The sequence below is a fragment of the Tachysurus fulvidraco genome, chromosome 8 (assembly GCF_022655615.1).
Source record: "Tachysurus fulvidraco isolate hzauxx_2018 chromosome 8, HZAU_PFXX_2.0, whole genome shotgun sequence".
Taxonomy (NCBI): Eukaryota; Metazoa; Chordata; class Actinopteri; order Siluriformes; family Bagridae; genus Tachysurus; species Tachysurus fulvidraco.
The window spans coordinates 10,311,115-10,335,833 of record NC_062525.1 but is presented as its reverse complement, the minus strand read 5'-3'; the positions used below and the strand labels follow the sequence as shown (position 1 = coordinate 10,335,833).

The window sequence follows — 24,719 nt, the reverse complement described above, 5'->3', positions numbered from 1 at the left end:
GTGCCACTATTATTTTACTATTTGCATCCTCATCCTTGGTTTCTTTTCTCTTTGTTTGTCTATAATAAATTCAGTTCTTTTGCACAATGTCTGTCCAAACTATTCTTATCTCTTAAATGTTGCACTCTCCACCTTAGATAACATCTGAAGTCATAAAAGTCTAGTAATGGGATCAAATTAAATATCTAATATAAATAGCTATTGCTAAAAAAAACTCTTTAAAACTGTCTACGGTCAGTCTCCAAAAACACTCTTGCTGCCTTTAGCCAAATATCATGGTGTATATATATAAACTGTATCCCTGTATCATTTAGCACCATGTGGATAACCTAAGCACTTTTAGACCAAGAACAGCATAAATGTATTTGGTTAAAAAAAAGGAAAAACCTGTATACAGAAAAGTCCAAAAAATATATATATTGGATCAGTGATGCATCATGGCTGTTAAAGCTAAAGATTGTGTCATAAAATCCACCAAATGCCAAAAAAATACACAGCTTCATATATTAATTAAGCTGTATTCCAAAGGAAATCACAAATGGTAATGTTTTTCTAAATGTGAGATGAATATCAGAAATTTTATTCAAAAAACTTTGCTTTCAATCAAATTGACATTTTCCCTCCTTTTTTGATATGCACATGGATTTTTGGATACGCTTGGATCTAAAAGTATAGATTAAAAAAAACATGTCTATAAGCTTAGAGGAGTTTTCACATGTTTTTAATTTCATTTCTGTGGGTTAAATGTTTTTTAACAAACGTGTTGAAATGAAGTGTGTGCAACTCAAATGCATAACAAGAACAGATCACATCACACACAAGATTTCTCAAAGATTAGTGCACACGTCTTCAAAAGGTTGCATAATACAGCAAAATCAATTTCAAAGAGAAATAAAAAAAAATAATAATAAAAAATCTCCAACGTCCTGAGGTGATTCAACTAAAATCACAGTCGAGTGTGAGAATTCTAAGATGTGTTTTAAATGATCAAAAAGTATAGACGAAAATGTGAAAAGGCATGAATTACTAGAAACAAAAATAGCGGGGCAACAAAACCCTGTGAACATCTATTAAAATAACCACTTCAGCAGGTGAATGAACTTTTTGCTTAAATTCAATCTATATTTAAATTTGAATAAGATTTTTTTTAGTGTTTCAGTATCTGGGCACTAAATAAACAGAGTACAAAGCAAACGGATTCTACAAGGTTACATATCGGTGGCTACATTTTACTGCAAGACACTTTTGAGGTCACAAAATAGACACTGATATTGCGGTTAGGTGTGACAATTTACAGAAGGCTATGACTACACACACAAAAACTGTTTTCCTGTATTGCACTTTGGTAGAAATGAGTATAATTAACCAAGGTAGATTTTATTAAAACATACCCCAAACCCTAAGAAAAGAGAAGCAACATCATCCAGTTGTTCAGCCATACCAGTATAAGAGGCTACATATGTGCAAAAATAAAGCTTATTTAGTAAAAAATAGCAACTTGCCACTTTATCAATACACAAACAGAAGTAGCGGTGCCATAAGTAAAACCATTATAACCATCTCCACTACATTCACATCCAGATGCTTTGCAGAATGCTTACAAACACAGCTCGGCTTTCGTATCACCTCGTCTCACTGCTAATGTTAGTGCGTTGCTCTCGGCGCCAATGGAATCTTTAAATACATTTAAACGTGATTCCTCTTACAAATAAAAATGTTAGTACTTCATGATGGCCATTTGACAGTAGGAGAATTTAGTGAGGAATAAATATGCCAAATATTTCAAAAGCCCTCAAAACCCCTAAATGAAAATAAATAAACTATCATAGACATACAGTACCAAAATGTATACACTGCATACCGTCTTACCATGAATGAATTACAATTTTTTTAGGACTGGTTCGAGCTGAATACTTCCCTCATTTTATATTCAGGGACTAAAAAGTTTTAATTGTGCAGTAGAAAAGATGAATATTGAAATATGTACATGTAAATATTGATATATGCCCCTAAATAACACCAGAACAGAATTTTGATGTAGACAAATCCTGCAATATCTTTGCAAAGCTTTTATGGACAGTCCAACAAGGCAAAACAACCACTCTTTGACAGGATTAAAGGTGTTTGCTTACTGAGTAACTGATGCGAATGACTCATTTTGGCCAAAAAAATTATAAATAGCATCTTTCATTGGAACATTTCATGCACCATCCTCCAATCGAGAAAATGCAAAAGAGTGTTGCTATGCAGAACATCCCTTAATGAGAAGAGCTAACTATAAGAATGACGTTTCTTCCACCACAAACTTTGAACTGCACTTCTTTGACACATCTGAAACCTGTAGATATCTCTCTATGACGAACTACATGAAGAAACATATGGACATAAACTTAGAAGTGCTTTATTGCAAACTCTAAACTCCATACTTGCAATTATTTCGTTAGTTCATTCTACATTTTACAATTGCAGTAATTATAACCAAACTCATTCGTTTTAGATGGTGGTTGAATTTGTATGTTATTCTGTGTGCAAAGAAGCAACAACCAGAGAACACCTTTCATCAACAATGTTAATTGTAATAATGTTAATACCGAATACTTCTGTTCTTCCAAAAGGGGAAAATAAATTTAAACACAAATACAATTGGAATGTGTGAAAATAAACTCCATCCATTAAAAAGTAAATTCTCCCCCTATAAAGCTCTTAATCTTTGCTACAAATGTAGGATAAAACAACTGTCACAATCCCATTTTTCAATAACACATAATTGTCCCATCATGCGTTCAAGGACTTGAGAAATAATGTTTAATAATTAAAACAGGAAAGGAAGAGAGTCTTCTGACTTCAAAGCTTTCCCCACCACCTCTAGGCTATGTTTTCAATTCTGATAAATCTGGAGTGCTACATGCATGTAAGTGGAGTGCATGGGCAACTACATTCTACGTTCAATCATATATTCCATTTATGCAGGAACAGGAAGGTGTAGAAATATCGGATATCGGAAGGAAATGTAAACAAAACAAAACAAAAACAAAAAAAATACCACCAAACGAGAAAAACACTGAAGGAAGAAAAAAGGTTGTATCTTTTTGAATCATTTGCCATTCAGTAACTATATTGATGTGTTGGTGTGTACAGGTCTATGCCTACTGTTCACATGGCAGTCTTTGGGCAGCTGAATGCTCTGAGGGTCTGAAGCGCGTGCTGGTGTCGGAAAAGGAGTGCTCTGGTGCAGCAGGGACAGAGGACACTCCTCATGCCTCATGGTGGGGTTGTGAAACAAAGTCTCCACATGCTGGTTTGTCTCAGCAGTACTGTCACACTGACCAAGCCAGAGGAAACACCTTCAAGGCTAAGACAGATGAAAAAAGTCCCAAACTTCACAGCCCCACTGTGCTTGTGAAGGTTCAAGCATATGCATTAGATCCCCAAGAACAAAGTATATACAAAAGTATATACACAATAGATCTAAAGTATAGATCTTGCTACAAAAACTAAAAGCACCTTTTTAGTGTTGATGTGAGAAAGTGATTCAGCGGTATCCCTCTGTTGCATTGTTTGCCTACCTTTTGATTGATTCAACACGCATGACATCACCCAGCAGTTGATAGATAAGCTCAAGACACAAGTGAACAAGTTATAAACCTGTTCTCAAAGGCCAAAAAATAAAATAAGTACATGGGTGGGAATTCAAAAATTAAATCTCTCTGTCTCAAGAAGAAAAACAAATACTAAGCACAAGCTTAGGATTCAGCAGTGATATGTGATGTGAATAATGCAGTCATGCTGGTTGAGTTAGTGCCTGTGCCAACTGCATGGATCGGTAAACCCTCATGGCAGTGGCACCACATATTGGAGTACCATCTATCTGCGGTGTGACGCACAGGCAGAGAGATGTTAGGGGGAGACAAAAGGCTGAAAGGGCTGGCTCACAACTGGTACACAATGCTATCAGATTGATTGACAGATGCTCTGCCATCTTGTGGAAGCCGCTGCCACTGGAAGGTTGTGCTGAGGGAACCCACTTCCTCCTCCTCATTCTCCTGCTCTTTAGCGAATTCCATGAAAACCTGACAGCAAAATGAGATATGGATACAAAAAAATTCAAATATTTGAATATTTGAATCAGTTTAGAGATTTATTATAGCACTGTGTATTTTAACCAACCTGCTCCAAGGTAGACTGGGAAAAGTTGTATTCTTCAAAAGTGAAGTTTTGCTTAGCTGCAAACAGAAAGAATGGGAAATAATTTCACAACAATATTCCAATAATCATAAGCTATTCAGACACTGTTATCTGGCCACTCACCACTCTCTAACTGAGAGAAAGCCTTGGCTAGCGATTGAACATCCTCCATTGGAATCTTATAAACCATCAATGTGGCAAAACTGCGACACAACAGAGCAACGCAAAGGTCAACAGGAGCAAATATTTCTCGTTCACTGCTGTCCAAAAATCTGCTAAATATTTCTTAAACATGTAACTCTTAAACATGTTCCCAACCACTTTTAACTGTAACAATACACTCCTTTTACACCAACACAGTGAACTCTACACTATACCTCTCCTGCCGTGCAGCATGAGGAAAAATCCTTAGTATCTCCTTGTGTAGTAGTGCCACCTGCTGGAGGCCTGTGAGCTCTTCTCTGAGTTTAATCTCCAGACTGTAACCTCGGCCGTATTTACCCTTTAGGTGCTGTATTGAACCAATGCACCTGCAACAACAACAAAAAAAGCCACACTATAGACAATAAAATCATACTATTTATATAACATGATCATTTTAAGTGCATTGTCAGTTCACATGCCATGTTGGCTCAGAATAAATAAATGATACATAAATAAATAATACATTTATTAGTTCACAAATCTGCATATTCAATAATAATAATAATAATAATAATAATAATAATAATAATAACAAAACTAACCATTTTGTAATGATGCAGAATTAATATTTTATAAGCATTCAAATAAGCATTCTTGAAACACCAAATCTTGTGGGATATAAATAAAGTACAACTCATATAATCATTTATACAGTATATATATATAATTTTTTTAATCTAAATGATTAGAAAAAAAAGCAGAGCAAACCGTAATTGGCCAGAAACCATGATGGCCACTCGGTCACACACAGCTTCTGCCTCCTCCATGTAGTGTGTTGTCAAGATAGCGCCACGCTGTTTGTTTTTAAAGGCCACACGCATCGCTCTCCTGGCACAGACAATGGTAACACAGAGAGTAGACTTTTACAAATACAGTAGTAATTTCCTTATCTCCGCACTGTGAACTTGACTATATCTATCCAACAACATTTTTTGTATTGATTATGTTTACAAGAGGTACTATTTAGATGATGTAAAAGTGTTTATATTATGACTTTAGCTAAAATGTCTATTATATTCATTAAATATATTAGTTGTTATATTAAATAGTATATTAACATTGGCAAAGAAAACTAAGTGGAGTAAAATAAATGGGGTCTTACCACATACGCTGCTTAGACTTGGGGTCCATCCCAGATGAAGGTTCATCTAGGAGCACTATCTGAGGGTTCCCCAGCATGCTTAGTGCAAAACACAACTGCAAACAAAAGAGTAGACTTTACAAAAAGTGGCCTAGTCTGGTACAAAGTATACAAAGTAGTTGAAATAAAATTAACTAAATCAATTCTATGTTTAAAATAAAGATTATTAATACAGCCAACACAAAAACAATTAAGGCTTATTCTTCAGTACTGAATTAAAATGTCATTTTAATAATTGTGGGTTGTGCTGTGCAGTGTTGCTCTCACCTTCCTCTTAAGACCTGCAGACAGACTTTTAGCCTGTTTATGAAGGTGGTCCTTTAACTCCAGTGCATTAACCACACTGAATGTTAAGACACACAGACAGCAAGTCAATTGCGTCTAGATAACAATACTACAATTTGGTCAAAGTTAAATGAAATGCAAAATACAAACAAAAAAGTAGCACATGGGCATAAAAACCAAGGTATACTACGGTTATAAATGAAGACATACCGTCTGATGATGTTTGGTACGTCATTGTGGTGTAAACCCTTAATTGCAGCGTAGATCTGGAGGTGCTCTTGTAAGGTGATCCTAGGCCACAGTGGGTTGACCTGGGGGCAGTAACCTACATGCTCAAGTGGGTTATCCACTGGCCTGAACTCTGTCCCATAGTCTCCCATCAAAATCTGGGAAGAAAGAAGAAAAAGATGTTAAACAGTTTAAAGAGTCATTGCCTTTAATTGGTATTTTATTGGTTAATAAAAGCAGTGGTTCAGAGTTGAACAGCAAGAAGATTATTTGGATAATAACTATTTGGATTTTAATTTCTTACAGATACTCACAATCCAAAATTAACAATGTTATTATTTGGCTATTTGGAATGTCACTTGATTTCAATGATTTAAATCCAAACCTCAATAACTCAAGAACAAGTAGGACTACAAATATGGTCAACTTGGACTTAATTTCTTGTATCGTTGGAATGTTCAGGAACAAGAAAAGCTCTAGGGCTCCAGTAAATAGCCAGAACATTATATTCAGAATATTAATGAGCCATGAAATTTATTTTACTGTTAAAGGGGTCCCTGGCACCAAAAACTTAGAGAACCCCTGCATTAAAGTGTAATGAGATGCCATGAGCATGATGTTCCACATCAAGCTTAATTAAAGATGTAAAAAGCCCTTAATGCAGTCTGTTTAGTAGGCACAAATGAAAGTGACAGCAAGAGGAAGTACACACTTGTCCTGCAGTGGACGTCGTGTCTCCAGAGAGCATGTGCATGATTGTGCTCTTCCCTGCTCCATTAGGTCCCAGAAGCCCCAGGACCTCACCTGTACAAACAAGGTAACATTATGTTAACACAGAATTTCATATCCCCAAAGCAGGCAGACACAGAAAAAATGTCTCAAACAAGGACTGAACGGACAGACAATAGGTTGTATGATGTACCTTTCTTCACACAGAAGGAGATGTTCTTGGCAGCCACTTTTCTCTTTTTACTAAAGGAAAAGCCCTCTTTCTTCACTAAGTACTCCTTCCTCAGGTTACTCACAACTACCACTGGTTTCTGAGCACACAAACCGAATGAGAGACTTCATTATCAGGCCTTATGCATTACCAATAATACCCCAAGGCACAACATACTGTACAGTACAGTCCTAAAGAACAACAGACCATTTGCATTGCACTACAGTAGGTCTCACCTAACTTGGCTCATATAAAAACATGTATTTCATGTACCTCGTGTAAACCAAAGCATATTAAAAGCCAAATCAGATGAATGATTTAGAAAATACAGCACATTATTTAGGTGGTCTATTAAATTAGGCAAACTAACAAACTGGCATTTTTAATATTTAGCCACAATAACTTGGCAGTCAGTGACTGCCTTAAGTGTAGAACCTATAGACATCATCCATTACCATGTGATGCTCTGCCAGACCTTTAGGTGCTTGGTCTTGGAGCATGCGAAGCAATGTCTATTGAGTTTTCAAGATTTTGTCTGAATCTAAGCACATAATATAGCTCTATACACTTAAAAATTCAGGATGTTATTTCCTTAAGAATCCACCAAATAGCATTTGCTATGTTTCTGATGGATTTGTTTTGATGTTTTCAGCCAAAGGGTGGCTTGCTTCGATAGCAGAGAGAGTGCTTTGTACTTCAAACTGAGAGTTCAAATACACTGTAACATTCCAATTTTGCAAATGCCACACTTGACTCTGCTTAATTGTACATGAAATAATGAAGAAATAATACACATTTAGTCATGGAACAACTGAGTATCCAACTGTCCAATGGCATGTTACCCCTTTAAATAGCGGAGGAACACACAAGTGTTTCAACTCCTACAGAATTCACCCACTTTGGATGTACATACCCTCAAATTAAAGGTGAAAGTCTGCATTTCATTTCATATGCATTACTTTGAGCTCCAACACATTGTGATGGACAGTTAAAATAAAAATATATCTGCTAAATGTACAAATTATTACATACATAATGTATAACACAATTTAATGACCGTTGCCTTTGCAATTTGAAGTCTGTATATTTTAATTAAATCCTATTGCAAATAAAAGACATATATAAACATTTTGTATCGAAAAGGAAGATTATTATTAAACCATTTAATCCTCACCTCCTCACAGCACTGACAGTTGAGGGCCTCCCTCACTCTAGCCTTCTCCACCATAACATCCTCATCCTCATTAATGATCTCCTCTGGGTTCCGCTGCACTTTGCCCTTGGCTTTACATGAAATCCTACAGGAAGGACAGCCAGCAATATACATCAAATAAAAAGCTCATGTGTCCCACACATGTATAACAAATGGCTTTATAAATCACAAAGCTGAGATCATAAAAGACATATTATAAATAAGTAAAGAAAACCTGCACAGCTGGTCATTTTTCATATTTTGTCCTCCATAGCGGATCTCTAGCCATCGCAGCAAGAAGAGCAGCAAAATGCACTGGAAGTAAGGCTGCAAACATAAAATATTCAGTGTAACAAATTTGGGCACATGTTTAAAATATACACAATATATTAAAAAAGTCTAGGAAACTCACAGCAATAACAGCAATCAGTAGATTCTTCCAAAGGAACTCCTCATGGAAAGGTCGTAGGAACGTAGCCTGAAATTAGAGGCATCTTAATTCGTCAAACATCTTAATTTATTCCATTAATGTGGTATTTTATTCATTTTAACTGACTAATTTTATGCCATACTGTAACTGTTTCAGATAATTTAGTGCTTGTGTGCCTTTCTGGATCTTAACTTATTATTCACAGCACATATGACGGTTATATTGAACACATACAGTGCAATGTATGTGTTCAATATAACCGTCATATTGAACACATACAGTGCAATGTGCAATGGGAGCAGAATAACTGTGAAAAAATGTAAAAGTGCACATGTACATAATAACTATTGTGGATAAAATATTACCTTGGTAATGCAGTTGAGGCAGCCCATCAGTGGATACAACGGGTTGAAGAAACATAGCACGTTGTGTAGGAAACGTGTTAGTCCAGGACTATCATTCACAAAGACGAGCTGGACTACTGAAGCAGACACTACACAAACCTGAGTCAACAAACACATACACACAGTCAATTAGCCTGGGTTGTATTTTAGAATAAAACTTCCTTCATTTTTCCTTTTTATTTTTAAATTAATCTTACAACTGTTGCTTAAAGCTTTGTAACCTTTTAATCATGGTAACAAGTACCATAAAAGAGCAATGAGTGCCATAATGCTGAAAATGTACAATTTATATATATTTATTAGCTAAATTTAGTCAACAGTAAACATGTTTTGGATGCATGTTGTGATAAAATCATATTTCTGTGACCTACCATCATAGAAACGACGGAGAAAAAGTCTCTGTTGCTCTGGACTTTAGTAAACATGAATGACACACAATATGTGAAGAGGATCGTGGCTGGGCAGAAACCAATAAGACAAATAATCTAAAGAAATACAAGGAAAGATAAATGAGACTAAACATGTTCACTATTTGACTATAGGTTTATAAGTGAAAAATAAACTGTGTAAGGCTTTTAATATTAAAACATTTTTACTATTATTATTATTGTGCCCAATTCAAAAGAGATCTTAACAGGACAAAATAAAAAACAGAAATACGCTAGTGAAAATTGGCTTGAAATGGAAGATGTCAAATCTCAAGGTAAAATGTAACTTTTTTTATATCATGAAACAGGAATTTCATTTCATGCAAGTTTTTCTCCTCACCACAGCCAAGACATTGCTGTTAGAAAGCAGATCTGTGGAGTGAAAGGCAAACAATGTGCAAGTCATACAGATGAGGATGAGGTAGTAGAAAGGGATATCTACAGCTGCCTGCCCACACCAGTATGCTGACGGCACCAAACCAGAGATCCTCAGTGTTGACCGACACTTTATCTAAAGCAGATACAAAACACACCAACATTTAATCACAAATTCTGTTTTGGCTACATTATCTCTAAAATAACTGTTAGGGGAAGATAAGATATCCATTCACACAAATACCTCTCGATCTCGTGTATGGTCCATTGCAAAATAGGCTGGCATTCCAGCTGCCAACATACCCAGTATCACAGCCTCAATATAAACTAGAGCATAGGATGTTGAATCTGGAATTTGCTAGGATAAAAATAAAAAATAACAGTCAAAACCAGGTTTGCAATAACATTATTTACTATGTCCTGTCAAAATGCTAATGAGGGCATGAACATGCAAATCTGAAGTAAATTTATTACACTCACATAGTCAAAGGGTTTGGTCCAGGTGTTTATTTGGCCGGTACCATTGTAGCCTCTAAGGATGGCATTGCTCAGAACATTCACTGCCATTGGCAAAGAGTGCACTGTGGTACTGTTAAATGCTACAACATAACTGAAACCCTGAAACAGTATAAAACAAGAAGACCCTTCTTAGTGAAGAAGAACATCCTCAGTGACGCATCACTTAAAGTCAACTGATGGCCAAAACTCAAAAAAAAGTGCCTTTCCAATAGCTACTCACTGGAGGAAAACCACTTAAAACACTAATACACAAGCAAAATCTTACTACTTTGTAGCTTTCGGCTTGAGAAAACCAAGCGTTTCATTATGACTCCACTCCATGTTAGCTTTAAATGCATTAAAACACACACACTACTATACATTAAAAGCATTGTTTACTTTAAGCATTTCAGAATATCAGTATTATGTTTACCTTGACTATAAAGAGTCAAAACCATTAGCAGCAAAATTCTACATTAAAGTAATTAGACATTATAGTTTATTAGACATCGGTATATAGCATTTGTTCTGTTGTCTGTAAGTTCAACTCACCTTACTGGAACCTGTGACATTGATGGCAGCACTGTGAGGTGCAGCAGACATGTAGTCCGGTTTCTTCATTGTTTCCACCTTAATGTCCTGAGACTCCAGGTTATGAATGAAGCCTGATACATCAGAGTCTATGACAGAAATTAACAAGCAGAAAAAAGCTTCAGTCAAAACTGCATTGGCATTGTGTGGCAATAATAATAACATTAAGCAAGAGAGTCTATTGTTGGTCTCTGCAGGCTTTTCTTTATTGAGAAACACATACACAATTCTGTTAAAGTGTTCACAACTTCAAGGTATTGATAACCTGTCAGTAATTAAATAGGGCATATTTATCATTCAATTAAGTAAATTATCTGCCTGTTTTCTCAGTGTTTTTAAAATCAATACTCTAAATTCCCATTCAAGAGAAGCAGGCAGGCAGACAGACCAGAGGAGTTAAGCACAAGCAAGCTGGTGGCATATTTGCGAGGTGCTTCATGGCTTCTGAGCAGATAAATAGGCTGGAAATGTCTCTCAGGGGAGTGGATCTGAATATTCCCTGTAGCCAGTGACAGAACCAGCACTGAAGTCAAGAAGACCAGGAACAAAGTCACACTAGTATATGAGAGACAGACAAATGAGTATGTAACGTCTCTCATCCAACTGCAATTATCACTGTATAAACGAGACATGGTTTGGTAGTGCAATATCTCGACTTACTTGTATATGATGGGTTTCTTCTCCCGCTGCAGATTGAGCATATGAAGCCAGGCAACTGTGCTAAACTGCTGCCTCCAAAGGGCGTGGCCGGTCACAGCATCATGTCTGCTCTCTGAGAAGGTCAGCAGCCTCTGGTCTACATCTTCCAGACAGGAGGCATCACCACCTTCTTCTACCTTCTCCTGGTTAAACACACTGTAGTCTGAAACAAAACAAACTAATGTCAACCTTGATTTTTTTTAATAAACATACAAAGGTACATTTGAAGGTGTTTGTATATTTCACAACTAGGTATGCAGGTCTTTTTTTTTTTTTTTGGTTGTTGATCATTCCAAATAGTAAACAGTGTTTCAATGAGAAATTAGAAATGATGGACAGTCTTAATTATGACAGATCTTTCTCATTTATAAACCTCCCATTATACAGCACCAAAATAAGATCAAGTTGTTTACAATTTAGAAAATCCCTTAAAGTTTAAAAAAAAAAGAATCTGTTCATATTTTGCTCTCTTTTTGTATGCCATTTACTAGAATTCGGCAGGCATAAACAATGCAGAAAAATCTGTAACATCATTCTTGTATTACTAAAAGGCTGTGTTGCCCTGTAGGATAAGAGCATACATGGTGAGCAGAAAAGCATCTCAGCATGCACAAAAAAAAAACAAGTCTTGAGGTAGACTACAGAGCTACAGGAGATGACCACAGTGGGTTCCCCTACTCTCAGCCAAGAGCAAGGATTTGAGGCTATAGTGGATGCAGGGTCACCCAACCTGGACAATTGAACATTAGAATAAAAAGCACCTTGCCAGTATCAGTTGTAGCCCTTCCTCCTCAACGTTTAAAGTGTTCTAAGATGACTATCTGCTCATCACAGTGCGCTTATCTGAGTTTTTTTTAGAGTTCCTATTTGACTAGTGTGGCCATTCTCCTCTGATCTCACTCATCAGTCAGGCATTTTCACCTAAAGATGCTCCATACTCAGAACATTTTTTTGTACCATTCAAGCCTTAATACTCAAACCAGCCCATCTGGTACCAACAAACATGCCATAGTCAGAGTTCACATGTATTGCCCATTCTGATGTTTGACGTGAACTAAAGCTCTTAGCCTGTATCTGCTTAAATTTCTGCAATATGATCCTACCACATGATAACTATACAGGTGTTCCTATTTAATTGGACAGTGAGGATAGATAGATTTATTTGCTGATCCAAAGATGTAAAAGTCTGGTTGATCATCCATCTTACCTGCCTGGTCCACTTCTGCTTCCGCCTCCAAACGCAGAAAGACATCTTCTAATGTTGTCATGGAAACACCATAGTTAATGATGCCCAAGTCGGATCTACTGTCCAGCTTGGCAAAAAGCCCTAAATATAAGATGAAAGACATTAAAGTTATTAACAAACAATACACTCTGTTTCATCATTATGGAGATGTTTCAGCTGAACTATCAAATACATTATTATTATTATTAATAATAAAAAATAATAATAGATACAGATGGGCAATTAACTAAACAGAAATAACTAATACAGAAACTAACATAAATCTGTCTTTATAAGCAACCATCAGGGCACATTCTACAAGTCTCTAGAACAGTACAAGAGGATGCACAACATTCATTTACAGACGGGGGCACTTCTGAAAAATATTTAGTCATTCAACTAAATATAAATTCAAATACTACTCATTAACATCCAGAAGCATTAGCCTGGAAGTTGCCTCTCCTCACTCCTCAGCTATAATGGCATCACCATATTCTATTGTGAATTATAGTCTGACTGCCGAGGTGTCCATGGGAAAATTTTTGGTCGATTTAATCAATTCAAATAATGTAAACAATAGTGTTGCTAGACCATGTATGTCTGAAAAGAAGCTTTCTTGTTTATTATACTTTATAATTTACAACATCCTGACGATGTATTTGTGAAGTGTGCTGTTTAACACTTTGGTCCAAAATCTCCCATTGGTATTCAACTGGGTTTAGCTCTGTTAACTGAACAGAATTTGAAGCATATGATTTACATCATGTCATACTTCATGTTATCATTCAGTTAGCTCTTGATAGATTCTGATGTCATCCTGAACACTTCGATCGGACATAAATGTTTCGTCATATGTTAAATACTGCAGTGACATGAGGACTCAAACTGTAACAGCAAAACACAGCATTACATGGCTGCTATTACATCATTGAGATATACATGTATACAAAATTGTAGCAATAAGGGATTTAAGCAGGTCAGTGTGCAACAGAGGATGATAAACTGCTGGAAAATAGCTTTCTGTCAACACTGAGACAACTAACTCCAAGACACTTTGGCAGACCCATCTAACAACCCATGGGGGCCAATCTGAATGCTGTGTGTAGTATTTACTCACGTAGTAAATATGTCCGCTCATCTGATGTCAGAAATTGTTGAAATCATGTATACTATGAATGGTGCTGAGTAACAAGACAAGGTCCTTCTAAACTCAAACAACACTAGGAAAACTGCTATGTAATCTGTTATTCAGTGAAGCATAAGGCACTACGGCAGATGGTAGGAGAAGCAGAAGCAGAAGGTTAACAGAAGCCAAACCTGGAAATGTTTCCATGCTCTCAAAAGGCAACGTGAATGTGAGTTCAGCTTCTTGTTGCCTTGACAACTCAGCCTTCGAAACATACTGCTTGACCAGTAATGTGAGGCTGCCTACCTCACAGGTTTCAGTCACAGACATCCTACACAAAGTGAAAATCACATGTTTAGAAAGGGCACCATCTTGAAGTGATCAGTACCGTTGACACTTTCTTATCTAAGCAGACAAACACACTCTAGAAATGCCAGAATAAACCAACATGTAACAAAATGTAGGGATTTCTTTAAAATAAATAGTTATGATCAGAAATAGAAGATCAGAAGTCCTTAAACCTCACACCAATACACCATTTGTTTGACTGTATATTACAATCACACCCCCAGTGTCACCCATATGAGGATGGGTTCCCCCTTGAGTCCGGTTCCTCTCAAGGTTTCTTCCTTTACCAATTTAAGGGAGTTTTTCCTTGCCACTGCTGCCTGAGTCATCTCAGACTTGCTCATAGGGGAATAAATACATACACACTGTGAACTATATACATCTAATAATAATCTAGAATTTTTATTCTGTTAATTCTTATTTCTTTTATTATTCGTTATTTCCTTTATCATTAATTATGTCTACCTTCTGCTTTATGTTTATGTTCTGTAAAGCTGCTTTGAGACAATGTCTATTGTAAAAAGCGCTATACAAATAAACTTGAATTGAATTGAATTGAATTATGTGTTACTGAAAAAGTAACCATGTCATTTCCTAAAATAAACATAACCTTTTAAAATGCCTATAAAACTCTTTATTATACTATATCGGTAGAATTAATTTGACACCCAGTTACACATTTTAAAAATATTTCTAAAAATGCAGTTTTAAGCTAAATATGAAGGCACATGAAACACTGACCTGAGGTGGTAACCAACACCACATTTGGTTTTGAGGTAGAGAGAAGAACCCACACATTTCAGCTGGCCTTGAGAGATAACTGCCTTACGATCTATGGAGCCAGGAGATTATAAATAGGAATATAAAATTATCCTGAGGGTTTGTGTGTGTGTGTGTGTGTGTGTGTGTGTGTGTGTGTGTGTGTGTTGCAATAACGGTGAACCAGACCTGCAAGTATGTCCGCTTCATCCATATAGTGTGTGCTAAGGACAGTAACTCTGCCTGCTCTGCGACTCTTCAGTAATGACCACACCTGGTGACGTGATACTGGGTCCATACCAGCTGTAGGTTCATCCAGAAGCAGAATCTTCAATTCCAACACACACAAACCAAGGGTCAGAGGCATATTCACCTACATACCTGTAATCAAAACTCGGTGTAATAAAGGTTTTTTCCTACCTTGGGATCTCCTAGAATTGCAATGCCAACAGACAGCTTCCTCTTCTGACCTCCACTCAGGTTCTTGGCTGGTGCATCCATGATCTTCTCCAGGTCTAGAGCCTTCAAAACCTTCTTAACCTTAGAAAATGAATGTGTTGATTAATTTACTGGCAAATAAACCCTATAATCATATTAACCATTGTTTTAGTTTTTTTTGGTGGATAGGTGGGGGTGAATTGCATATTCACCCAAAAGATTACAGGCAAAGTAAGTGATGGCAAACTGTTTGGTCTAAAGTTTGTAGACATTTGATTATCACAGCCATATGCTGCCTTTACCAAACTGTTACGAAAAGTTGGAAGCACAGAACTGTTTAAAATGTCTTTGGGTGCTGTAGCATTAAGATTTCTCTTCACTAGAACTATGGGCCCAGCATGTTACAATGTAAGAACACCTTTCAAATGTACTGGAACAACAAATATGTACCAGGCCTTCTTGCACCAAATCAGTGCCTGACTTCAATAATGCTCTTGTGACTGACAGCAAATCCAACTTTTAGCCATATAATGTGTGTGTATACCTCATTATCAATGTCAGAGGGCAGAATTCCTTTAATTGCTGCAAAAATCTTCAGGTGCTCCTCTACAGTCAGCACATCAAAGATGATGTTGAACTGAGGGCAGATCCCCACAAGCTGTTTCATCTCAGAACCATCTGCTATTTCTGCCACAGGGGAGCCATATATGGTAGCAGAGCCTAGGGTCATAATTTAAAGTTAGTTTTTTATATCTATAAGTAAACTCAGTCAATTTTTATTCTGGCCAAATAGCATTCCTACAAAAACATGAACATTTAAATTCATAGTTTATACCACAGCCCCACAACAGTTCCAGGTGATCAAAATGCATTTTTTTTAAAAACCAAATAACTTTGGCACACTTTCATATCTGATCAATATAAAGTGATCCAAATTATTACTTATAACTATAAGTGTTAGGAACATGCTGTGTTGAATCTTTTTTTTTAACTTAATATCATACAAATAGGAGTCTCACACCTTCTGTTGGAGGACAAATGCCACACAGGATGTTCATGAGGGTAGATTTTCCTGCACCACTGTGACCCAACAGAGCTGTTATTTGGCCTTCATAGATGTCGAAGGTCAAACCTAAAACCACAGACAACATTATAAAGGAAGCTTCTAATCCCTTAAAGATTTCCTGGGCTAAAAAACAAAGTATTATAAGAAGTATACTACTGATTTAGAGATTTTGACATATTTTGCAACATTTGACAGGCAATAACACAAAAGGCTGTCAATGTGATATGTGGCCTAGACAAAATAATCAAGTAGCATTCATCACTATAATCCAATGGTCAAAAAAAGAATAAAAATGAATGATGAAACAAATAGACTAGACCCACCTCTCAGTGCTTCCACGGTGTTATCTTTCCCTTTATAGGTTTTACGGATGTTACAGATCCTAAAAAACACAGAGGAATTAAATTGCATATTTGGCAGCATGCCATGTCTCAGCAAGATGCAGAATTACTGGCACCAATCTCAGAAAGCTTTACTAAATTTCAGAGCAAGACATGTAACCTCTGACAGACATCCCTAATAGTACTCACTAAATTTCTTTATTGCTGGCATAAGTCAAAGGTGTAAAAGTGTTACAAGGAACACAAGTCCATATAGACTTCTTTCTTGTTTATTTCCTTTCCCTCTGAAATAATTAGAATGCTTTAAAAAAGGAAGTGGCCTGGTACCTGATAGCTTCTTTGCCTCTAAATTCAGGAGAAACAGGCTCTACTGATTCATCAGTTGTAAGACTTCCATTCACCTCAGCTTCATACACAGAGCTCACTTCCACATAGCGCTTTCTGCGTCTCGACCAATAAGAAGGCTTCAGAAAGAAGATCATAGAGCGTCGCATTCCAAACTCGCCTACAGGCAAGAAGAAATTATTCTGAGAACAGCCAATGTAATTGAAAGGACATTATAAACAGTCATACACCTGCTGGAAAAGTTACAGAAACAGTGTTGCATCGTAGAAATATGATATTTAAGTCACTGTAAAGATAACTAAACAGTAAAAGCTTCCTCAACTTACTTTGAGTCAGTTGTTACCACGGAGATAAACAACTATACTAAATTAAAGTTTTATTGGTCTCTCTCGCTCTCACACACATAAACACACACAGTACAATGTCCAGTTAAATGCTTTTTACAACTGTCCAGTGATATAAAAACAGAATTCTTGAAAACTTGCTTAGAGAAAACATAATATAGAAAAAAAAGCAAAAGATAATATAAAGGATATAAAAGCATGGATACCAGAGAGAATGATTCTGAATGAATATTGTTTGTATGTAGCTTTGAGTCTCACCTGGCAGAACCTGCTCTAAGTAAATGGCAATTAACAGATAGAGGATACAGTCCAAGCAAAGCATAAGCAGTGGCACATAGAGTGGATGAGGGCCATTAGCCAGAGTGGAGAAGACAGCCCCATCTTCCTGTGCCTCCAGATACACCACCTACACATGAAAACATTCTGATATTTTACATTGTAGTATCGCTTTGACAATTGACTATTCTTTGAACTTATTCAAATATGCACTAGATAAGTACATCACTAGCAAATTGTGAATGTGAATTTTCACCTCAAGCACAAACTTAAAGGAACCTTAGGACACAAATGCTCTTGGAGGAGTTTACCTGTGCAATACCAATTGAGAAGGCACTGGGGGAAAGCAGGCAGAGGAGCCAGACAGCCAGCTGGGGAAAGTCCCTCATCAGCACAGTAAACAGAGACAGAGAGCCAAACACCAGGGTCAGCATGGAGCCCACTGTACTTGCAAACTTGGGTTTCTTAAACAAAGGAGTCAGCATGAAGGAGAAGAAGATCTGTGGAGAAAGAGACCAAAGTCAGTGTAATCTGTATAATCTGAGCTCAAACATTTAGCAAATGAGAAGAATGATGAACTGCCGTGAGCATAGCTGTGCATTTTTAATGAGATTTTTAATTAGAGATTTATTCTTATATAATTTTTTTTATATTGAAAAATTGATCAATAAGCCTTTTGGAAAAGTGCAAGAACAGTAGACATTTGTTTTAAAATTGCCTCAAAAAATCCAAATGACCCAACTGAAAGTGCACAATTACTTAGAGAAAATGAACATTTTAAAAGAGAATGAACCAAAAGCACCAGATAATGGCCTATCGTTTGAAACTGGAATGCCTAATAGAGCTTGAAATGAAAAGAGGCCTAAGGTTAAACAAGTAATATATCAGCAGGTGCCATTTAAATTGATCATTGTTTTAACTGATTTTCCTAACTCTATGCATGAAGCATAGCTAAAGAACAGACACATTTAACTCACAGTAGATATTCCATAGAGGAAAATAAGCAGGAAGATGATAAGGAAATTGCTGTTGGAGAAGAGGGGAGTCCATGTGGCAATAACAGCCATAAGAACAGACATTGTGGTCACAAGGGCAGCATAAAGAAGACCCCAGGACAGCCTATGTTTCAAACACACACACAAACACACACATATACATATATAAAAACAATAATTACAAACAAACATTTAGCAAAGGCACAGTATTTCATTTAATTCCAGAAGATGGTAAATTAGGAATTCAAGTCGAGTCAAGTCAATGATGAAAGTCTATTTCTTCTAATTACTCTAAAAAAAGAGTATATCAATAACGAAGTAAAAACAGTATTCACACCATTTCAACAGCCGTTCTCAGGGTTTTATCTCTGTACCTACCAGAATGCTGTGTCATAGAGTCCCATCATGCTCATGGTGTCTTTGAGTCTATGCTCTTTTTCAGCTGCTACATTGACAATGAGGAAGGAGACAAATGGCGTGAAGGCGAGCACTAGATAAATGGAGATGAGTGCATGAGGAAACTTCTGGACCTCCACTGAACCTGGGTGACCCATCATTACTACACGTACATTCAGCTCTCTCCATGCTGAACGTTTAGTCTGCATCTGCATCACCACACAAATAGTGATAAATTTTTAATTAAACATGCAATTATCTTGTCTACTAATTTATTTAGAATAATAATTCATTTCTAATTTAGTTGCACCCTGTTTTACTATATACTTAAGACTTTGTTTAAGGAATCAATAATATTCAAGACTGTCCAAAAAAAAATAAGGCTCATAAATAAACTCACTTAGCAAATCTCACATGCAACATTTTTTCTGCAATTTCTCACCTGGATAATAGCAGCGTCAATCAGTGACTGTAGGCGTACGAACCCAGAGTACCAGTAGTTTGCTGCACGACAGTTTAAATAATTGGCATAGCAGTTTGCTGTGTAATAAAAAGATGAACAGTATTAACCATGTAACCGAAGTTATACTGTATATAGGTAAAACATATAACCTAAATTATACATTAGTGCAGAAATATATTTGTTCAAGAATTAGATATGACTAAGTAAAACCCATACCATATGTACCAAATTAGTAAAATGATCAAACTAAACAACTATTAGTCATACTGCACTGATATCCATCATCTATCCTGGTGTATCTTTAGAATTTTTTTAAGCTGTCTTTCTTACCAATTGACTCAGTGAAGTCACTAGGAAGAGGAACCTGGTAGTAGGGGAAACGTAGCTGGTAGGACATTTTATCAAGGAACACCACACCCACATAGCTAAGTGGCTCATACAGACTGGCGTTTTCCAGATCTTCTTCACTCGAGAACATCTCCAATCGATCTTGCATATCTGTAACCATAACCACATAATCAAGTGAATAGCACCCAGAAACGTCTGGAACCTGCTTTTAATCCTGCTAGACAAAAACCATTACAGAAAAAATGCAATACATGGTTGGGCGACTGTATTAAAATACGATTTATTCTAACACATACAGCAGAAAACTAACACTAATTATATATTCACTGTGAATAATTAAATAAATAAATCATCCAGTTACTAATACTCACGTAGCTCTTGTGCCACCTCCTCCATAATCTGACTTGTGACATTTGTTACAGGGGTGTAGCCCAGGCCTTTAAATGACACATACTCCTCATCCTCAAGGTCAGTAGTACTGATGCTGGCATAAGAGATATGGGGGTTCAGCATACTGATGAGGACGAGAAGGCCCAATAGAAGCAGTGGAAGGATCAGCTCCTGAACACAGAGACAAGAAATAGTAATATGTAATTCATTAACATTTAAGAAAAATGTGAATGTATTGTTTTAGAATTTAATTGTAGACATGGCTGGTATGTAGAGAACACTTTTGAATAAATAAATAAATAAATATCTCTGGCTTATATAATAAAAATCGATGGACCTTTGTAAAAAGTCAGAATAGGAAAATACAGCTCAGCAGTTTAAATAATCATCTATTGTATAATGTATATTGTTTAGACATATGTGAGGAAATCTGACTCATAGTTTAAATACTGAAGAGTAACTCAATATTCCTGCACATCAACCTCCATAAAAATCAATTTGGCTAAGCGGCCACTTACTTGGCAAGACCTCACTTGGCAAAAGGTTCAGCTTTCTCCAGTTTATTTCTTTTTAAATAGAACATATCATTGGGGAGGGTCAGAAAACATCCCCACAGTGCTCTATTTATGTACGCAGAAAGGAAGATGATGCAGCCTGATGTAGTTTCTAGATTCACAAGGGTTTTTTTTTCTGTATATACCTACGAGCTAGCTATCTGTATTATCTTCAGTTTCCTGACATGTTCCTACAATTAGGGGGAGGTATAAGTAGGCATCAAAAATCAGACGCACATGTTCACTGATCTACACTGTATGGACAAAAATATGTGAACGTGTGTAAACCATGCATATCTTGGGGGTCTTCCCACAAATTGGAAGGAAACAATTTTATAGGCTGTCCTTGTATGCTTTTGCCAAAAAATCTTGTCAAGGTTGGAGTAGAAGAGCTGACCTGCACAGAGCCCAGAGAATTAAAAAAGCTCATATGGGGTGATGTCTAAATATTTTTGGGCATATAGTGTATACAAACAATGCAAAGCATTGCACAGCATAAAAGAAATATTTTTTTTTGTCAACAACATTTAGAAATTCAAGGCAGCTATGTACAGTAGTATTCAAGAGTCTTTGCAGTTACTAAGCAGCTTATATATTTTTGATCACCCTTTTCACATCAAAATCATTTTTTCACATGCAAGGAATTTGGTTTAGTGACATGTACTTCGTTATTAGCATACCAAAATAAACTGATTATGAATGTAGGTGCAGTAACATGAGGGCTGGACTAGTTGAAATCAGATGTGTGGGTATGGTTTGGGACGTGGAAGCTTTCTATTCCCAGCAATTAATGAAAATTATCTGACTAGACCTGCCTAATGGCCTCCACTAACTATAGCCTTTTTAGTAACTACTGTGGAATGAGAAAAATCTAAAAACTTTCGGCAATCTGTCACTCTACATTTTACGTCATGCACACAAGCTACTTCTCGATCTGAAAGGACTTCCGTAGGATTGTTTTGTTTGTTTTTCTATCCTGGTACGCTGCACTAGAAATAAAATTGGACAAACGTGTCCGTCCGTCCGTCCATCACTGCTAGTTCTTTGACTCAGTGGAACAAAATATGTTAAGAGAATGAAAACAAAAACATGGCAAAACATCTACAGAATATGAACTTAAATGCATGATGGTAAAGAATGAAAACAATGAGAAACCATTATTCCTTATTTGTGGCCAAGTTTTGCTACACTGCCTTAATTGTTATTTTATTTATTTACTTTTTTGCATGCACTGAAATTCATGGTCCTTTTTTCCATCTCTTGAGATGGATTCAAATCACTTGCCTACATTAAATAAATCTAAACAATCAAAGGGGGATGATGATGATGATGGTTTGATGACACAACCAAGAGCTCATATCCACCTCACCAACTGAGAATGAGAGAAATAACACTTTAAAAAAAGCACCTGCAGACTTTGTTGCTTGGTTCTCCATTTGATGAGGAGGTTTTTGTAGAGCAGGCTCCTGGTTTGTTCCCACACTCCAGCATCTCTTGTGCTTACAGACTGCATTTTTGCAGCATGCTTCAGCAGGTTGGAACAAGGGACGAGATCTTGGCTCAGGGATCTGACACAGCTGCAAAACCATAACGTTAGTAATCGAAACTAAACCGTTTGATATATAAAGTAAATAAACAGTTTGAAACCGTACCTGTACGTGCTCTCTCTCTCTCTCTCTCTCTCTCTCTCTCTCTCTCTCTCTCTCTCTCTCTTTCTTCTCAACGCTTCACATAAACCACTGGGTATAATTTTTAGTCACAAAATGCTATCTGAGACGAACGTCTATATGTCCTCATAGCGTCTGAGCAATTAATAACTCTGATAGAAACGACTAACTCGAAATAATTAGTCCATATTTGTCGCCTCAGAGAGAAACGTCTCGAGCTGTCATGCTAGCTAGTAAACACTGGTAGCTAAGCTAACTAACATAGTGACAGAAAACTGCAACGTCGACCGTTAAAGCGCTGATTCAAACTAATGTACGACGTGAAAATCATTACGTCATGTCTTACTTCTAAGACGTTTAATCTGGTTTAATGTTAAAAGACGTGAAAACGCGGTACATATTCCTCTTTCGTTCAGACAGTAAGTACGCACACTCACATACAGTGTAGAATAAAAATACAAGGCAAAAAGGGCTTCGTCTTCACTCAGCAGAGGAGCCAAGGCCTGTGACGCTGACCAATCAGGACTCCCAATCTGTAATGCTGGCCAATCAGAACGCAGCTCTTTTCCCCTTTCACAGTTGATGCCATACTTCAGTGCATATGTTTACATTGCTTTAGGTAAACATATTCGTATAATGTTTTTAAAAATATTAAATGTTTAATTACGTTATTCACTTATAACCTATATACTAATAAATATTCCTGGGGAAAAATGATTCATTGTTCTTTATTATGTCTTACTATATACTATATTGCAGTAGTATAAATACTGTATATGTGCAAGAGTGTTAAATGACAAGATAATAAGCAGCAGTTTTGAAATCAATTTTATTTGTATACAAATAAAAAATGTACAAAATTAAGAGTAGAAAAAGAGTATATGTATGCATACGAAAACATCGAAGAAAAGGCTGGTCGATTAAAAAGATCATCCAAGGCGCAGGAACGTGATAAATACATAGATATGATGTTGTATTATTTCTGGCTTTACTACAAAGAAATATGTCATCTGTAGAGAAAATACAGTTTAAGTACCAGTCTGAGGCAAATAAAGGAAAATTCCTATTAGTCATTTACAGTAAACATTGACTAAAACAGTGACATCAACAAATGGAACAGACTAGAGCTTCAAGATCATTCTACAGAAACTCAGAGCCTATAACAGTTATCACAGAAATTATACCCTGATTGCATATGAGACAAAGAAAACACTATGAACTGAAGATGCCTTATGCAACCATGAGACATGTGAGATATACTGTTCCCTTGTGGATAAAACTCACTCACTCCCATACCTGGGTTCGTAAAAAATAAGGTTTACATTCAGCTTAAATACACTGAATTACGTTTTGAAGGTGCTTTTTATGATTTCCCAGAATCACATAATACACACACCAAGGCATACGGCATAATCACACACTAAACCCAAAGCATTAAAGGCAGGATTATACCCTCTGTCAAAACTGCTTAGCTTAAACAAGCATTTCTTTTCTATATTATCTTGGGTTTAAATTTTTTTAATAGTTCTGCATCCCCTGAATGCACGTTGATATATAATTAAATGGATCTGCAAATGATTAAAAGCACTTGCATGCTACATGCCAGAGATAATCTTCAAGCACATCAGCAGAAACACATAAAAGAACACAGGAGTCCACCAATATATACACAAGGCTCTTAACCCTGTCTTTCTGCACACAGCACAAGGCAATATTCAGGTTTCTTTCTGTCCTTGTAGTGAATTTGATTCCGTCGTGTGTAACACGGGCATTGGGATGAAGAGAAATGTCTCTTGAATTTCAGACTGTTAAAAAAGTGATGTCTGTAACTTGAGTAAATGAAGGAGTCCTCAGTGTTTGCGAGTGCGATGACCTCCAGCGCCTGTGGAGGTGACATAGAGGAGCGGCTGAGGCAGCCGGGTTTGGGGGCCGTGCTTTACATTGCTAAGGTGAGAGGGAAGGTTGATCAAGGGAGCATCTCCTGTTGAACCTGTCAGGTTTGGGAAAGCAGATGAAAAATATTTTCATGAATAAACCT

General features: G+C 36.7%; 2 protein-coding genes across 4 annotated transcripts in view; both read right to left on the bottom strand.

Moving 5' to 3' along the window:
* Window positions 1-705: 705 nt before the first annotated feature.
* abca5 (ATP-binding cassette, sub-family A (ABC1), member 5) lies at window positions 706-23,182 on the bottom strand. The gene is made up of 39 exons (XM_027177555.2): window positions 22,667-23,182; window positions 22,423-22,591; window positions 20,442-20,631; window positions 20,053-20,220; window positions 19,702-19,799; window positions 19,242-19,468; window positions 18,846-18,987; window positions 18,180-18,368; window positions 17,851-17,998; window positions 17,231-17,408; window positions 16,886-16,944; window positions 16,518-16,628; window positions 16,041-16,216; window positions 15,479-15,598; window positions 15,248-15,386; window positions 15,041-15,131; window positions 14,143-14,282; window positions 12,808-12,927; window positions 11,562-11,763; window positions 11,290-11,456; window positions 10,863-10,990; window positions 10,293-10,430; window positions 10,057-10,170; window positions 9,778-9,948; window positions 9,381-9,494; window positions 8,971-9,108; window positions 8,588-8,653; window positions 8,411-8,502; window positions 8,158-8,281; window positions 6,966-7,083; window positions 6,756-6,847; window positions 6,026-6,201; window positions 5,798-5,873; window positions 5,492-5,586; window positions 5,098-5,217; window positions 4,563-4,715; window positions 4,309-4,388; window positions 4,168-4,223; window positions 706-4,070 (listed from the first exon to the last, which is right to left on the bottom strand). Exons 2-39 carry the CDS (start codon window positions 22,525-22,527, stop codon window positions 3,930-3,932), a joined length of 4,962 nt encoding a protein of 1,653 aa, XP_027033356.1. The 5' UTR covers window positions 22,528-22,591; window positions 22,667-23,182; the 3' UTR covers window positions 706-3,929.
* A 320-nt stretch (window positions 23,183-23,502) lies between these two features.
* The window catches only part of kif19 (kinesin family member 19), a 36,026-nt gene continuing 34,809 nt past the window's right edge, over window positions 23,503-24,719 (bottom strand). For all 3 annotated transcript variants that reach the window (XM_047817923.1, XM_047817924.1, XM_027177464.2), the window contains one exon: window positions 23,503-24,671. In XM_047817923.1, coding sequence (XP_047673879.1) covers window positions 24,532-24,671 — 140 coding nt within the window. In that variant the 3' untranslated portion in view covers window positions 23,503-24,531. The remainder of the gene's footprint in view (window positions 24,672-24,719) is intronic.

Excerpts from the sequence above, each read along its gene's own strand:
- abca5 (XM_027177555.2), bottom strand. The coding sequence starts at position 22,527 with ATGCAGTCTGTAAGCACAAGAGATGCTGGAGTGTGGGAACAAACCAGG. Across the intron at positions 18,369-18,845 it reads TCCTCTATGGAATATCTACT|ATCTTCTTCTCCTTCATGCT; the intron begins GTGAGTTAAATG and ends CTTTCTCCACAG. Across the intron at positions 15,387-15,478 it reads CAATTCTAGGAGATCCCAAG|ATTCTGCTTCTGGATGAACC; the intron begins GTAGGAAAAAAC and ends TTGGAATTGAAG.